This window comes from Cupressus sempervirens, chromosome 2, assembly GCF_028749045.1.
Source record: "Cupressus sempervirens isolate cs-2001-9-10 chromosome 2, ASM2874904v1, whole genome shotgun sequence".
Lineage (NCBI taxonomy): Eukaryota > Viridiplantae > Streptophyta > Pinopsida > Cupressales > Cupressaceae > Cupressus > Cupressus sempervirens.
Window position 1 is genome coordinate 700,158,956 of NC_143119.1, and position 17,235 is coordinate 700,176,190.

The 17,235-nt window shown below is 30.1% G+C and overlaps 1 protein-coding gene across 6 annotated transcripts in view; it reads right to left on the reverse strand.

Annotated features, from left to right (window-relative positions):
* Window positions 1-15,498: 15,498 nt before the first annotated feature.
* LOC149575307 (agamous-like MADS-box protein AGL66) overlaps window positions 15,499-17,235 on the reverse strand; it is a 55,462-nt gene continuing 53,725 nt past the window's right edge. For 5 of the 6 annotated variants that reach the window (XM_089812210.1, XM_089812212.1, XM_089812213.1 and 2 more), the window contains exons 9-13: window positions 16,967-17,066; window positions 16,719-16,787; window positions 16,385-16,530; window positions 15,992-16,274; window positions 15,499-15,804 (exon numbers count right to left, since the gene is read on the reverse strand). In XM_089812210.1, the coding sequence (XP_089668336.1) occupies window positions 15,667-15,804; window positions 15,992-16,274; window positions 16,385-16,530; window positions 16,719-16,787; window positions 16,967-17,066 (736 nt within the window). In that variant the 3' untranslated portion in view covers window positions 15,499-15,666. The remainder of the gene's footprint in view (window positions 15,805-15,991; window positions 16,275-16,384; window positions 16,531-16,718; window positions 16,788-16,966; window positions 17,067-17,235) is intronic. The other variant, XM_089812211.1, reaches the window with a different exon arrangement.

The following is a 17,235-nucleotide window of genomic DNA, read 5'->3' on the forward strand; positions in this document are numbered from 1 at the left end:
AGTCCTTCAAGGAAAATCTTAGCAAAAAGTCATTTCAGAAAATAAATTCCTAAGTTTAATGGAGTTAACTATGATAGATGGAAAGAAAGATTAAGACACATCTACTATGTATGATCAAGGATATTGGTTGATCACTAAGAAAAAGAAAACCATAGTTGAAGAAAACAAGCTTGAAGAATGTAGTGAAGTTGAAAGAGATTTGCTCATGTGTAACATGCTTTATAGAGAATCACTTTTTCCAAATCTTACTGAAAATGAGTATAGCTAGGTAAAATCTTTGAGGTTATCTTGTGAAATTTGGAAAACTTTGGAATATGCTTTTGAAAGTGATAAACATTGTAAAAGGATTATACTAAAAAATTGGATATGTCTATTTCAAGATGCTAAAATTATGGAAGATAAATTTGTAAGAAGTTATATTGGCAAAATGTTAGAAATTATTTCAGTATCAAGGCTTATGAAGGATGTAAATAAGAAGATGAGATCATATGGAAATGTTGGCATGAATGCTGATGGTATTCCTTTGGGGGAGTATCCTAAGCATTGGAGAGATGGTTAACATGATTGACATGTTGCATTCATGACTATGTTTATCATTGATGTCAACGTAGTATTATTTCTGTAAAGAGTGACATAGTTGAAGACAAAGAACAAGGTCATACATATTGTGTATTGATGATTAGATCAAGCACAATTGACAATATATTCTAAATTGTGTCCTAATTCTATGGACAAGTGTGTGTATAGGAAGTAGAAGATATGCAAAACTTATTCAATACTTACAGAGGACACCATGCCGATAGAGTACCTTAGAAGTGGCTTCTAATGTTTGGATTGTACCTCTTAACAATGATAGAATTGTGTTAAGAGAAGTTAGGCAGTGGTAGAGATTAGCCTGATGATGGCATTAGTGAGTGCACAAGGTTAGAACAAATTGTAGACTTATTTACTAAGAAATTGCCTAAGGATGCTTTTGAGTATCTAAGAGGTAAGTTATGGGTCCTTCCCTTAACCAAGATTAACTAAGAAAAATGCATGTTGCATCAATTCATGGATGATTAGATATATTTTTATGGAGTTGAAGTAAGAGTTCACTCTTTAGGAGCTATTTTCTGAAGATGTGTAAGTGATTGCAATGAAACTAATGTAAAATAGTACATGCAACATACAAGGTATTTATACAAGATTTTATAAGTTTCACATTGAAACTTATATTTACCTTTGACATTATTGTCCAAGGGGGAGAGAATTAATAATGAGAGAGTTAGAGAAGATGTAATGAACTACTTAGGGGGAGAGAATATGATATGAAGAAGATATAAAAGATGAATGGAGAAGTATGCCAAAAGAGGGAGAATTTTTGAAGATGAAGCTATTGAGAACTTGATTCATTCATAGAGAACTTGAATGAAGTCAGAGTGCTAAACATTTTTATTGTTGTCAGTGCATACATTTGATTATCTTATGTGTAATATTTTGTAATGTTAAATATTATATATGTATGTTTCCATCAATGTCAAAGGGGGAGATTGTTATTCTCAACTAGTAATGTTGTTATTGTATGTAAAAGATTCATATAAGCTTTATTTGGTTAGACATTATGCTAATTTAGTAGAGTACCATATCATTTGATTGATGCAAAGTATATGAAGAAAGTATGATGACGAAAGAGATGGTAAGTATGATATTCAATGGGTACTTGAATGAGTCAGAATATGACACTATAATATTTGTTTGATTTTTTTACAATCATGTAATGATGTGACTAAGTGGTGAAGATAATGTGTATGTAATAAAATTTGGTTGGTAAAAGAAATGCAATATTAAATGAGCTACTACAATTGTCATTGAGCACCTTGAAAAGAAGAGTTAAAGTTTAGTGTTAACCATGGGTTGTATTACCTGAGCCAAGTTGTAGTATTCACCAAGATTGACTAGAAAGAACATGTTAAGAAAAGATTAATACGAGGGTGACATTTCATGAAAGTTAACAATGTTTGAGAAGTTCAAAGGATAAAGTCAGAGTTATTTATGAGATCTATGGCTGAAAAATTTTAATGAATATATCATGAAGGAGATTTAATAGAAAGGAGATGAGAAATTTTTTGAAGGTGTAACTATTTTCCTGAGTAACTACATTCATAGAATCTAAGAACTACGATCATGATTAATTGGCAAAATCTGGAAGATTCTGGAATGGTGAAGTTACCTATTTAAGGAGATGAATGAGATTATTTTCGGTTGTTGATTTTTCATTGGTTATTGTTGATTATGAAATGAATTGGAAGAAGAAGATAGAATGTGAATTGAGAAGAATATAAGTGCAAAGATCAAGCAAGAGAAAGTGCTAAGTGAAAGTCTGAGTGTGTGTACAAGACAGTTTGGTTAGTGAAAGAAGAAATGTAGTATTAACTGAGCTACTACAATTGTCAATAAGCACCTAGAAAATAATAGTTAAAGTTTAGTGTTAACCAAGGGATGTATATCCCAAGTCAAGTTGTGGTTTTCACTAAGCATAAATAGAAAGAACAAACTAAGAAAAGATTAATCTTAGGCCAACATTACATGAAAATTAAGCATATTTGAGAAGTTCAAAGGATAAAGTCAAAGTTAGTTATGAGATCTAAATTTGGAAAAATGTAATGAAGATCTGATGAAGGTAATTTAATAGAATAAAGATGAGTAAAAAGTTAAAGGTGTAACTAGTTTTCTGAGTGACTAAATTCATTGAATCTGAGATCTATGATTATGATTGGGTGATAAAATCAAGAAGAGTCTAGAATGAAAAAGTTACCTATTTAAGGAGATGAGAGAGATTATATTTGGTTGCTAATTTTTTTTTATTGTGTGAATTGAAGTGGATGAGGAAGAAAAAAAGAGAACTAAGTAGAGAAAAAGTGCAAAGATCAAGCAAGAGGACATTCTAAGTGATAGTGTGAGTGTGTGAATCAACTAGTAAGATATTAGAAGGAAGAAAAAAAGTCAAGCGAAGATCTAAACAAGCAAGGTAGTACTAGACCTAGTAGATCACTTAATTATTACTTTCTTACAATTGTAGCAGATGAAATATCTTAACCAAGTGGACTTAACAAGTCTTTGAAATCCTATATGGTAGCATCAATTAGTGATGTTTGTAAGTCCTTTAGGGACATCCGCTCTTTCAAAATGTCAAGGAGTGATAAGGTCTAGATAATCTTTGATTAAACTCCTCTAACTAGGTCACACTAAAAGTGTGCATGTAACCTTTAACGAGGTTGGTTCATAACAACACTCACTTTAGGAGAGTGAAATATTTGGGTTTCTAATTCCCAGGTGGTTTTTCCCTTTATAGGGTTTCCATGTTAAATATTCATGCCAAATGTGTGAATGCATGTGTGTTGCAAACTTTATTCTCATATTTTTTTTTAGTATTGCAACTTGGTATAAGCTAAATGTTTTCTCTGATACTCGAAATAAGTAAAGAAAAGTTAGATAACCATTTGAAGTTGTCATAAGTTTGAATTGAGAAGTTGAATGTGATTATTGAGTTATTGATATGAAAATTTATAAAGTTCGCATTGCTAATAAATTGTTTTAAAGGCCTATATGATAACTAGATATAACTGATTCACCCCCCTTGCTATTTAACACTTCTCTCATTGTCATAATCAATAATGACAAATGCTCCAATCTACCATAAAGATACAAATTCTTACATTATTTACCATATTCAAAGATCTTATCCTAATTGATCTTCTTGGGTTAACACTAGGATCCACCTAAATAATCACACTCTTCATACCTTCGAGACCTATTAGTAGTCTAATCCACACACCTTGGTTTTACCTCTCAATACTTAGATTCTACTCTCAACATCAAACATTTATCCATTCTAAAATTTGGGTCACATTATGTTCTTTGATTGTCCTCATGAGATTATATACCCATAACTCTATCTTTATGCCCTTATCATCTTATACATATTCCCTTAACATCCTATGGTAGAGTACTACACCTTAACTCAACTTCAAATCTAGTTCACACACCTTTCTCCATTTACCAAACTCTTGATCATGCCAAACACTGATCATACCCAAATTTGATTTCATACTTAAAACTTATTGATTCCATTCACTATCTTCTGTTTAAGTTGTAGCTTCAATCAGATTGATTCGATCTAATATACAGTATTGTTATTGGCAAATCACCATTTCCTATATATACTTATCCATGTTAAATAATATATATTATTGTATATAATACATATATACTATATATATTATATTATATAATATAATATAATATATATACATAATATATATAATATATAATATATAATATATATTGTTATACATATTATATAATAATATATTATATATATGGTTATTTATATTACTAATAAAATAATACGTTAACTAGTGATGATTAACCAAACAGAAATTGTTCATACATTTACAACGGTCTTAGAAATAGAACATGATATTAGAGACAACTACACATGTATTGAAGTGTTCAAATACATGTGATAAAGAGCACCATAAATGACATGAATGGTCAAAGTATATAGGATTTAGAATGCAGTTTAGTGAAGGAACACTTCTATCCATAGGATAATGATATCTACAGGCCATGCCAAATTTACAATCACCCATCTTCATACAGAATTCACATTCTAATTGACAAGGCCTTTCAGGGAACATACCTTATCTACTGTTTGATGAAAATTGCAATGTTAGAGTTCTTGTGCCTAGGGATCCAAGTGGATAAAAGAAGAAAAGACTTAATTGGTAGTTTGACCCATTAATGATGTTACAAAAAAAATCAACATATAACATCATCCTGAGTTGTCATCAACGGAAGAAATGGATAACACAAAAGTACAAGGCATTGAGTATCGATTACACACATTGCATTAAGAGACATGGAATTAGGTGGTCTTACCACATGCCAAGAAAATTAATAAAAATAAGATGATATAAGCATGGGCATCCAAAACAAAAGGTCTATGAATATATTGGAACAAAGTTTAAATAATAATAAGAAATTTGGAGAAGACGAGCCCCATATATCTACACAATATATCATTGGAGATTATCCATCATAGGTAGTGAGTTAAAATACATCCACATTATAAATTATCACCCACATGGGCACCATGAAAGGGGGAGATTGAACAAGATGAAATTCATATCTTAATATGAGAACCTGATAACCAATTGACTGGAGAAAAATGAATATTGAAGGGAAGTTAAGAATGAATTGACTCTATAATGTCGCCACTAATAAATGAAAATCAGAGAAATGAAAGGTGGGGAATTTATGATATAAGTCCTTATTAAGCAAAAATTCCCTCCCACCAAAAAATTGAATTTAAATGCCTAAGCCCACCTAACAGTTACATTCCATATTTAAATATTCAAATGCCTAATGGAAATATGAAATAAATTAAACAAAAACCTTATTGTATTTCCTTATTTCCTAAGTTTATTTCTTGGGCCTTGCAATTTTTTGGATCATTAGATCTTGCATAGATCAACGACGTACACTTTTCCACTTTCTCAAAATGAATGATCTTTAAGAAATGAAAGGAAAGCACCTTGAGGACATGTGTCCTTGTGGAATCGAGAGTAAGCAGTGGTACCAGTTGATGGTTAGTTGTGGTTAAGACTGCAATTTCATGGGGCAGATGATTAGTAAAGCTAAAAGGCAGTCAAACACTTGAAGACTTTGCGAGGTGGTAGAAAGATAAAATAATATTGGTCCACATGGCCCTTTCTAGTTGAATGACTTAGTTGAGCTATTGAATTTTGTTGATTTATTGAGCCAACAATGGGAAGAAGATGGTTTTCCTATAGAATTCAATCTCCATGATTGATTCCAACCACTCCTAAATGAATGCAGGGCTAGAAATGAAGCAAGGGATATCTCTCCACCATTTGGGTTATCCATCTACTTGGTAAGAACAATTAGTGGTGCCATTTTTGTCTTCTCAAGGCTTTGTTTTGTTCAAAATTTTGGATTTCATTACATCTAGATGTGTACCAAGATTAGATCTTCTTGAGTTGTATGATTATTCTCTGCAATCTTAATGGTGGTAGTTGTGCTTTACCTTAGGGTAAAAGCTATCTGAGTTATGGTTGAACTATAAAGATAAATTTTGTAAACTTTCTTAGGGTCGAATCTTCTCTTTTTTCCTTGGTATTGCATTGGCATGCACATTGTAAATTCCCTTTGCCTTTGAACTTCAAGACATTCTATTGCATCAGCCATTGATGTACTATGTGAGAATCATTTCCCTTCATCAATGGATTGTGGATATCTGCAATTTGCATGACTATATCTCCTTTGGCTTGTGAATGATATATAGTGAAAATCTCTTCTTCCTTGTTTCATTTATCTGGTTTTTTGATCTGCATGTGATTGCTTGTTTAAAATAAGTTTGAATCAATATATGTTTGGGTGTTATGATAGTTTAACTGCACATGTTTGGGCAGAGATTGGCTTGAACATTCTATTTTGGTGCATCACCCCTTAGGTTAGAATAGGTAGATTTGGTTTAATGCATTCCTTCTCCATTTCCCTCTCCAAGTGTAATTAGGTGCACCTTGATAGCAAAGGAAGCCAACCTTATCCAAAGACTCAACCTCACAGTTCAAGTCCCACAGTTTGGATGTTGTTTCCATGTTACACAAGGCTACCTAAGAAGTATTCCCTTAGGCTAGGGTGCAAGCTTTTGTGTCAACAATCCTTTACATTCCAAATAACCCATACTCCTTGCATCAAATGTGGTAAGCCAAAATTTGATTGGTCAACAGTTAACTTAAGGTACACATCCCATAATCCTTGCTATTATTTATGTTACCCATTTTGAATATAATATTTCATCTGGAGTGGAAAATTATTAAAGTGAACCATAAAGTACCTTGCAAGAAAGTAATAGGTAAAGAATAAAGGATTTTAGTGTTTATATAATAAAGACCATATAAAATGGAAGAAAGGCCAAAATTGTAGGAATGGGGGTTAATTATTATTTTTGTGTGAAATGTAAGACTTCTAAACTTTAGAAAATGGTCAACAAATTTAAAGGTATAATAATTCTTAGTATGATAATGATATCTAATTAGATTAATAAATGAGTATTTTAGTGCCAACTTATAATAATATTTCTTACTATGGTTTATAAATTTTTTTTTTAATATTATCATAATAATAGAATTAAGTTAAAATATATGATGATGGTCAATATTGAAGTAGATTATTCATATTATTATTATTCATTCTTTGATCAAAGGTATATTTTGTTATCAAGAGGGGCTTGTATAAATCTAATATAGTGGATCTTATTCTACTAATAAACCATCTTATTTAAGTATGAGAAATTCTATCTCTTACTCTATGCTAAGGTATTTTTAGATAGGGAGTTTGTGGAAGGGAAAGGAAGAGTAATTTTGGGTACATAGTAGAGTATCCAAATACTAGGGTTAGGCCTTGAGGGACACTGCATGTAGTCTGTTTCACACGACCTTCGCACAGTAAGACTACCATCTAAGAATGAAATTATTAATTAGAGGAAGCATTCATTCAAGAAGATAAAAATAAAATCCAAGTTTATTAACTCATCTAACTTGCTATGATCTCCCACATGGATCCCACCCAAAGGAGATTGGACCAACCGTGTGGGCCATACAAACTTTACTAAGTGCATTTATAGTTTGTGATATTTTTGGAGGATGATAAAGAATAAAACTCTCTTAAAATAATGAAGGATTAATATCAAAATCATGTGTAAAAGAGGATGTCACTGACCACTTACTAAATACATGGCTAAAGGAGAAACAAACCTATGTTAACACCAAAGATGGCTCAAGAAAACAAGTTAAAGGGCATGATTGGTTTGACTCGATAGTGTACAACATTGTAGTTGGAATATATTTAAACAAAGGTATCCACTTGTGTGCATGATATTTATGACTTCTACTAAGTGGTTCCTAGGTATGAAGGTGATCCACTTACTTATTAAGGTAATGTATTTAATTGAATACATTAGGTTACAAATCATGCTTAAGGTAACCAAAAGGTATGATTGAAATATTTCATTTTTCTTATATAGATAGTTATATAAATGCAAATTTATAAGGAGAATATCTTAATGATATTTAGTAACTTAATATTATATTTTGTTACGTATAAACAATATAAGTTACTAGTATTAATGTGAGGTGCTAATATTGTCATTGAAATATAAATGAAATGAAATCTAAGTATAAATATGAATATTTACTTTATAGAAGAATATGTTATATAAGGGAAAGTCATATACATAGAAACTAACTATTGTGTTATCTTAGTTATAAAGAGAGATGTTATAATCATGTTAGTAATGGGCATTAGCTAAATTACTAACATTCATATTTATACAACCAAGAGATATAGAGGGAGATTGAGCTTCAGAGGGAGATTGACATTTCAGGAAACCTTGAAAGAGAGGAAGCATATGGAGGATATGATCCAGTTAACCTTTGGTGATCTTGATCATATTAATTTAGAGGGAGTAAACCACGTTGTGATAGATTCACTAATGATATAAATTTGGAATAAATAGATTGTAAGATGTGCGTAATATAGGTTTAATCAAAAGATCAAACAAATACCTTTGCATGAACAAAGGAAATTTGAGTTTTTGTGAGACATTTATGAAAATTCTAAGAATTCATTTGAACCATATACAAGTCTCTTTTTGATGAATGAAACTTTATGTATGAGTTGTAGATCCATACATGTGGCATAATCATACTCAATCAAGATATTAGCTTATTGTGGACGAGTTTGAGAAAATGGAAGGACATGTTCAGTTCTACTATTAAGCTAAATGACTATTCGGACTTTCAATGGTCGAAAAGAGAAAGTTGGAACTTAGAAAGAAGTTGTCATAATTGATACAAAATTATTCAAAAATATAATAATGAGTGGAAATATTACACTATGGGGGGAATAATGGTCAGTGTTCCATTCACACTTGAACCTTATTTAAAAGGGAGATGTTTCATTCTCAAATAACAAGAAAGATAATTTATGAATCTTCATGTGTAGATAAGTATTCTTATCATTTACATTTATCTACTCTTTGTAGTCTCTCCCTTATTTGTAATTCCATACATACTATAATGGTTATTTTCCTTGATATTTTTCCTTTATGGTTGAGGATATTCTTATAGGAAAAGAAGGTTGGTACTTTACATAATGCTACCTAATATTGTGCAGACTCAATCTAATGATAGTAGCTCCAAAGACCCTAATGATCAAGATGGATAAAATGAGACTCTTGAAGCAAACATCTTTGATGATTGAGATTATGAGATTTTTCTACATTAAGAGGGAGTATAACACTTCTTTTAAAGAAATGAAGGAGCTTGGAAGATTGATACTTAGAGGGAGTCTAAACATACATGTATGTGACTACATGATTTTGATGGGCCTACCCCTATACACCATGAGGAAATAACAACTTATCACTAAAGGTTGAAAGATTAATATCAGATTCAGAGAGAGTTCGAGAGGCATCCTTGGGTGTAGAGAGTCTCAAAGGGAGTAACTATAGGACCCGACCTCCCAAGATCATTGTTCAGAGGGATAAATTTTGAGATAAAATTCTTTGTGGATGATATCTTCTCTATGAGAAGTTCTAAGTGAAATTCTTTGTAATGTGCTCTCCTCTATGAGAGAGAAGTTTGAGGTGAAAACCCTTTTTCTACCCTCTAGTAGTAGCTATGGTGGGTCTACCCTCTAACTTGGTTCATGGTGAATATCGTGTGAGTTACTACATGATGTTGTTGTGATTATGTCATGAAAGGTGAAGATCTTTCATTGATGTATATATTTAGAAGGGAGCTATTGAAAGATGAAGATCTAATAAGTAACTAGACATGTTACCATAAAAAACTACATTAAGTTGTTGTCATGGAGTGTCAAAAGTTATGATAATGAATGAAAGGTAACTATTGTAAGGTGATGATCTTATCAATAAGTTGACCTATCTCCTAGATATGCTACATTAACCCATAGCACCAAAATGTGTTTGATGTCTAGGAGTAAGTGTTATCATGGTTCTTTGGGCTGGATTTTGCCAGACACCTTAATAATGAACTCATCATGGTACTTTAGGCTAGATTTTTCTTGACACCATGAAAATCAATTTGTTATGGTTCTTCAGGCCAAATCATGCCATAAACCATAATTAAATCTATCATAGACCACACTTAAGGTGGTATTGAAATATTGCATTATAATTGCTGATTTTTTTTTGCTAAAGAGGGAGTGTTGAGAAATTTAGCCTTATAGTAAACTAAATATCATACTGAGATGATATCTATTCATATACTTGAGGGCATACTGTGTTCTACAAATCCTAACTAGCTAAGAGGGAGTGTTGAAGTTGTAGCTTTAGTCAGATTGATTCGATCTGGAATATACATTATTGTTATTGATAACATTAATCTTAGATTAGTTTTGACATATAAGGGACTAAATAGTTAGTCATATTCATAAAGTGCATACCAAGTGAGTAGTGTATGCCGAGCACCAGTATGTGCCGAGAAGACAGTCAGTGCCGAGTCACTCTAGTGTCAAGCAAGTTAATATATGCAGAGTGATTCATATGTCAAGTGAACAGTGGATGTTGAGTCATTCAGGAGATGAGTTACAACATTGAAGATATAGTGGATGCCAAGCATCAGAGGATTTAAGTGCTAAGTAAACAGTTTTGGACATAGTTGTTTGTAATGGCACAAACTCCTATGTAAACCATTTTTAGGCTGACTTACGGATTTTTTAATGATTCTAGATGATAAGAATGAATCTATATTGAGAATCCCTATATAGTACATGCAATCGATCAAATTGAGGGATGTTCTAAGTAGAAAAATTTGTAAATTACAATCGTTGATTCTTACCTAACCTTAAGTCACCTAGGTCTTCTTAAGAAAGGCAACCCCTAAAGATGTTAAGGAGTGAATAGAGAAGTTTTCATGCATAGATAGAGCATTCATGGTGACTAAGGAGTTGTGAATTGAGATATGAATTGTAGAATCAATTAGAGAGAATAGAGGAAAGTAGAGAGGACATAAGTGATACATATGATTAGAGAGGATCAAGTATACACTAGAAAGAGAAGACCTAATATCTAGTAGAGAGGTGCTAACTGAAGGATCAAGGTTGAGACATTCTAATAGGTGAATCAATAAAATCTCTTAATCAAGTAGTCCTAATAGAATTTTTTAAATCCTTTAACAAGATTCTTACTTCATTGTAAGTTGAAGTCATTTAACTTGGCACACTTCTAACAGGGTGTTGAAATCCTTTAATAGGGTAAGATCTAACAATCTTTGTAAGCCTTTAAGATGGTAGACCTTTCATAGGGTAGATCATAGTTTATAATCAAACATTGCAATCTTCATTGGATACACTTTACAACTATAGTAGTGAAGATATGTGGCTGTCATCCCCACCCAAGTTTTACCTTCTCATTGGAGGGTTTTTGGGTAAGCAAATATCTTGTGTCATATATGTGTTGGATGTTTATTTTTTTCATGCTATGGATGAACATGTTTAGTTTGGTATTTCAATTTACATGCAAATTGTGAGATGGATGTGTGGTGAATCTTTTAGCGAATAAAGTTTTTAAGGACTAATTCACCACCCCCCCTGCCCCCCTCTTGTCAGAGTTTACTTTCCCTATTGTATTTCCAATAGATAAATTATCATTTCCTATATATAATTATCCATGTTAAATAATATATATTATTGTATATAATACACACATATATATATATATATATTATTGTATATACTATATATATTATAGTATATACTATATATATCATAGTATTATATATATTATACTATATTGTATATATTATATAATATTATATATATCATTATTTATATTGCTAATATAAATTATATTTTAACTAGTGATGATTGGTCATAGAGACATGTCTCTTCCTCTCATATTTAATAAGCCTTCAAATTGCATTTGGAAAACAATCAATATATGGCAATTGTTAGTACATTTGCGACGATCTTAGAAAAACAACATCTTTATGACTTATAATTATATAGACCATCTATTTTCCTCTCATAAACATAATCCTTCTCGAAAAATGAGTGAGTATAATCTCTTGGATCTTCTTGTGACCCAACACCAAAGAAAAGTCACTTTCAATCTCCTTTAAGACATCTACTATAACTTTCTTTGTATGTCATTCTTCTTGGCATTGAACCATCTCATCATCCATCATTATGGCTTCCTTAATTTAACTAGGATCCAGTTGATAAAATCATCCTTTAATTAAGTAAAAAACTCATTAGAGGCATTTTGATCAACATAATTCAATTTTTTATGAAAACTTGATAGGTTCCTCAATCCTCTCAAAGGAACACTTAAGAATGTCCATCACATGTAAACACTTAAATGACCTTCAAGGTTTGATCAACTGATACATTTCTCAATCTCAATCCTTAGTCTCAACATAACACTTGGCTCCATCCCTTACCAATCCACATGGGACATTACATTCATTCTACCTGTAACCATATTACAAAATTGTATTCATACTCACCATGAATCCTTCCGAAAACACCCTTTACATACCTTAATTAAGGCATATTTTATCTTTTCACAAGGGTGCATGTTGGTTACTTGCAAAATCATAAAACCTTTTCTATTTTACAAGTTTTCATCTTGTGAAACTTCACCATTTCACAATCTAGGGAATATAAAAAACTTGTGAAATGGAAAAACATTTTCTATTTTACAAGTCTCTTAGTTAGCACCTTGTGAATTAGTGAAACTTTCACTATTTTGTAAGGTGCACCAGAAAAATAGAAAAAGTTTCACATTTTTTAGCTTTGTATACCCCCTCTTTTGCAAAATCACAATAATTTCATCATTTTGTAAGTAATTTATTTTATATTTTATATTTTTAAATTTAAAATAAAGAGTTTGTCAAGATTGTGATAAACTGACTATTACATTTCCAATGAAAACTTGCCAAAGAAACAAAGAGGTTGCCAAATTTGTAACGATGACATTCATTGCTAGTTTCCCAACCTCGATTGTTAGTGTCTAATAATCTCTCGTCACAATTTTGATGATAACTCATGGTCTTAACATCTTCCATTTTTGATGTAGACCTCTTTAGAATTGTGCTGTAATGGTTCTTGTTAGACCCTTTGACACAAAAATAATGATGCACAATTTCTTTATAGATTGTTAGAAATCTGAAGTGGGTTTATCAAAATTTTGAGGAATGCCCATTGGAAATGGACATCAAATGTACTAGTGCATGTTTTGATATATTATTAGCTACCCATAAAAAAAAAACCAAGGTAAGAGATTTAGCATTTGTGTAAAACTTCTAAGAAGCCTCAATATCTCTTATTTATATTTGTTTTACATAGAGCACACACAAATAATATAATTTACCATTTTACTCATCAATTCCATTATGCAATACACTACACACTTATAAGAGTTTTCATTACTACATTATAAGAACCACTCCCTGATTATATAAGTTGTTTTAATAACTAAAAAAACACTTATGTGAAAAATAAGTCTACATATACATCTAAAGAGCATAACAAACATTTAATAGTCTTAACATTCATAACTAGTATGTGATTAATTGCTTCAACTCACTTTACCTAGATGAACACAATGATTTACAACTCCTTTCCCCTCTGTTGTTCATCATTGTCTCTTGACACATCTTTCTATTTTCTTATGTTTAATTGGACATGACATTCAAAGTGAAATTGATTTTACTTGTAGCCTTTGTTGCATTACTAATTTAGATAATAATGTTTACATAGTTGTTCATATATCATGCAAGTGACCTAAATAAAGACACCAATATTTATGTTTAGGTTCTATTTAAAATCTAATTTACCATTATGACTTTGATCTGTTTAAATTTAATTTTATCAAGTTTTACATTAACACATTTCTATTTTCCATATTTTTTCAGATTATTGAAAAAATAAATTCTTAAATTCAGCACATTTTTGTATGATACAGAATGAACTTAATAGTCATCTAATTCCATTTCTATCGTATTACTCTTTGCATAGGTATAACTCACTATACCATTTCCCATCCACCATAAATAAAGGTGATTCTTTGCTTGTGCTAGTTACAAATATCTAATAGAAGAGACATTGCATTTTTACCTAAGATAGGCTAAATTAAATTGTAACTAATATCACTTTCATATGATTCTTTTGAGAATAATTTGTCATATTTAAGACAAATTATTACAAAAGATAAAAATACATGGTACTATAAAGAATAAAATACATAATCCAAAATTAATAGATAATCTTAAATTAATATAAGTAAACCACTTAAAAGTATAATATAATAAATTTTATTAAAAAAAAATCAATAGAAGCTTAAAATTTGACTTTAAAAATGAATCCTTCATGTATAATTTTCCATTATAAAAAATAATATTATATATGCATGTCACTTCTATAAATTAGAAGTGCATCAAAATATGAATGGACCATACTTATGTACACTTTTGATGTTCTTACTTTATTTAATTGAAAATTGAAAGGTATATATGGTAATTAGATTCAAATTTCCTTCATGAAAGAGAAGGAAATGATTAAAATATCAAAATTTAAATTTATAATGAAAATATGAATGGATTATGATAAGATGTAATAACAGGGTGAATTTAATAGCGAATCAATTTGTTAAGTATTTTGATAAAAATATATTAAACATCCAATTTAGTAATAGTTGAGAAATAGATTGAAAAATACTTACATTTAGAAAGCTCTTATAGTATTTACTTTATACGATAAACCAAAGATTATATCCTTAAATTTTTTATACTATAAAATTTAAATGAAGTTCTTAGAGAGTGGAGAGCAAAAAAATTTATTGTTTTCTGAATGTACATTTAGTGACATTCAACTTTGTTTGTGTGGTATGATTCATTCTTAAGGGTTATAATGGTTGTTTTCAATACATCTTTAGATTGTCTTTTTCAATTTAAATTTATTTCTATCTTTGTAGATATTAGGTTCTTTTGTACTCTTTTTTGGTGTTCACATAAATTTCATATTTATAAATGGTAAGCATTTCAAGAAGGATCTACTCAATCTTAACACATAATAATAACTTATCTGACAAATAATAATAATTAAATAATAAATAATCTAAGCTTCAACCCATTGCCTATTTAAAAAAATATAGAAGAGAGAAAATAACCACTTTGAATGGGAGTGCCCCACAAAGGAAAACATAATAAGTTATCTTATATTTTTAAGATTAAGTAAATAACCATATAAACAATCATTTTTATAATTGATTATGGTAAAAAAAAATGCTTATATTTATGAAAAATAATATTAAAGGAAACATCATAATAAAATTTTATTTACAAATTATTAACATTGAAATAAAAATTTATTTATAAATTATAAATATATTATAGAACTTTATTATTGAAATAAATGAAATCCTTTACAATCATAATAAATTTTTTTTTTTACAATGATTCAATGTAATAATAACATCCTAAAATGTTGATCCAATTCTAAAAATATATATAGGTGAAAAAATATAGATATAATAGAGGTAATATCTATATAAAGAAGGAAGCACATCTACATTAATCAATTAGATGGAGGTGCATCCCCTATATTAGGGTGGTAGGGTGCATCTATGCCATCATCTTGAGATGAGTCTTCATGGTGGTGTTGATGTTGACGGGATAACATGCTTGAAACATTCTCTGTCATTGTCAATCCCTGCTATTAAAAATATATGTATATATTAGAAAATTCAGATTTAAAAATATATAAAAAATACAAAGCAAAATAAATAAAAAATTGTACACGAACATTTAAAAAAGTATAATAAAATTACTAATAAAGACCTATGTACACACATAACTAATTATTGAAAGGATGAAAGGTAAAGGGTGAAGGTATTATTTACCGGTACAAAAGAGTAATTATTTTGAACAATTGGCAAATTTGTCATCAAGTTGTTTCCATACATTGATTGCCATTGTGAAGAAATTACCACTGCATTACCATAATCATTTCTGGTCATATCATGCTCAATATGCTCATCACTAGTGTTTCCTTCTAGAGGAGGATAATCAAACTTCAATTGCGATTTATTGGAATCACTTGCATGATTTCCTAGATGCATATTGTCACTGCTTTGTTGAAGGGATGCCAAAATATTTACAGGTGTGCATTCTGACACAATGTCCCTTAATTCAAGTGAGCCACATGTTTAGTTTCACACTATTTGAAAATATGCTATGGATGACATGAATAAAACTCTTTTTAAATTCATACATTTTTCACTCATATAACATACCTGTACCCTAATGTTCCATCAACATTACCAGGTTCTAAAAAGTTTTGAACACTTGTTTGCGGCTCTCTTTGTGATATCCAACTTAACATCTGACTCTCACTTGAACTAACACAACTTGGATTTCCATTTTGTTGTTGCATATACATCTGTATAGAAGAATACATACACAATTCTAATTTTCAAGCAAAAAAAATAGTTCAATAACTTTTTCTACGCTCATTCCCAATATTCATTAAATCTTATAATGCATAAATGCAAAAAGACAATATTTGAAATTCATTAAGATATATATTATATTAAACACGTGTATTACTCAAAGAATTTGAATAAATACCTGCATGTTTGATTGGCTATGTATATTTGCTTGCCCATATGGGACTATTCTAGTTTGTTCAAGGTATTGCTGCAATATATTTAAAATTATTTTTAAGTTAAATAATATTCTTGAGTACTAAAATAGAAATAATTACTAAAAACTAATGATCCTTCAAGTACTCTTCATATCAAGAAGATATATTCCAATAATTACAACCTGATTTAAAATAGCTAAAAGAATTTTTTGAAGAAATGGGAATTGTTTACCTTTTTAGCTCGAACTCTAGCTAAGGACTCTTGAAGGACTCTCTCATAATACTCTGCATCTTCTACTGAAGTTATCAAAAGAGGGTTTGCTTCTAGACACCTGAAATTTTGCATTTGAATGATGAGATGATTTCTATGCCACTTAAATCCATTTATTAAAATGGTTTCTCTTATAATGAATTAAATGATCATTTATGACCAAAAAAGCACAAATATATTATTTAAATAAAAAAACACAAGTAATCTAATTACTTGTTTCAAGATCCATT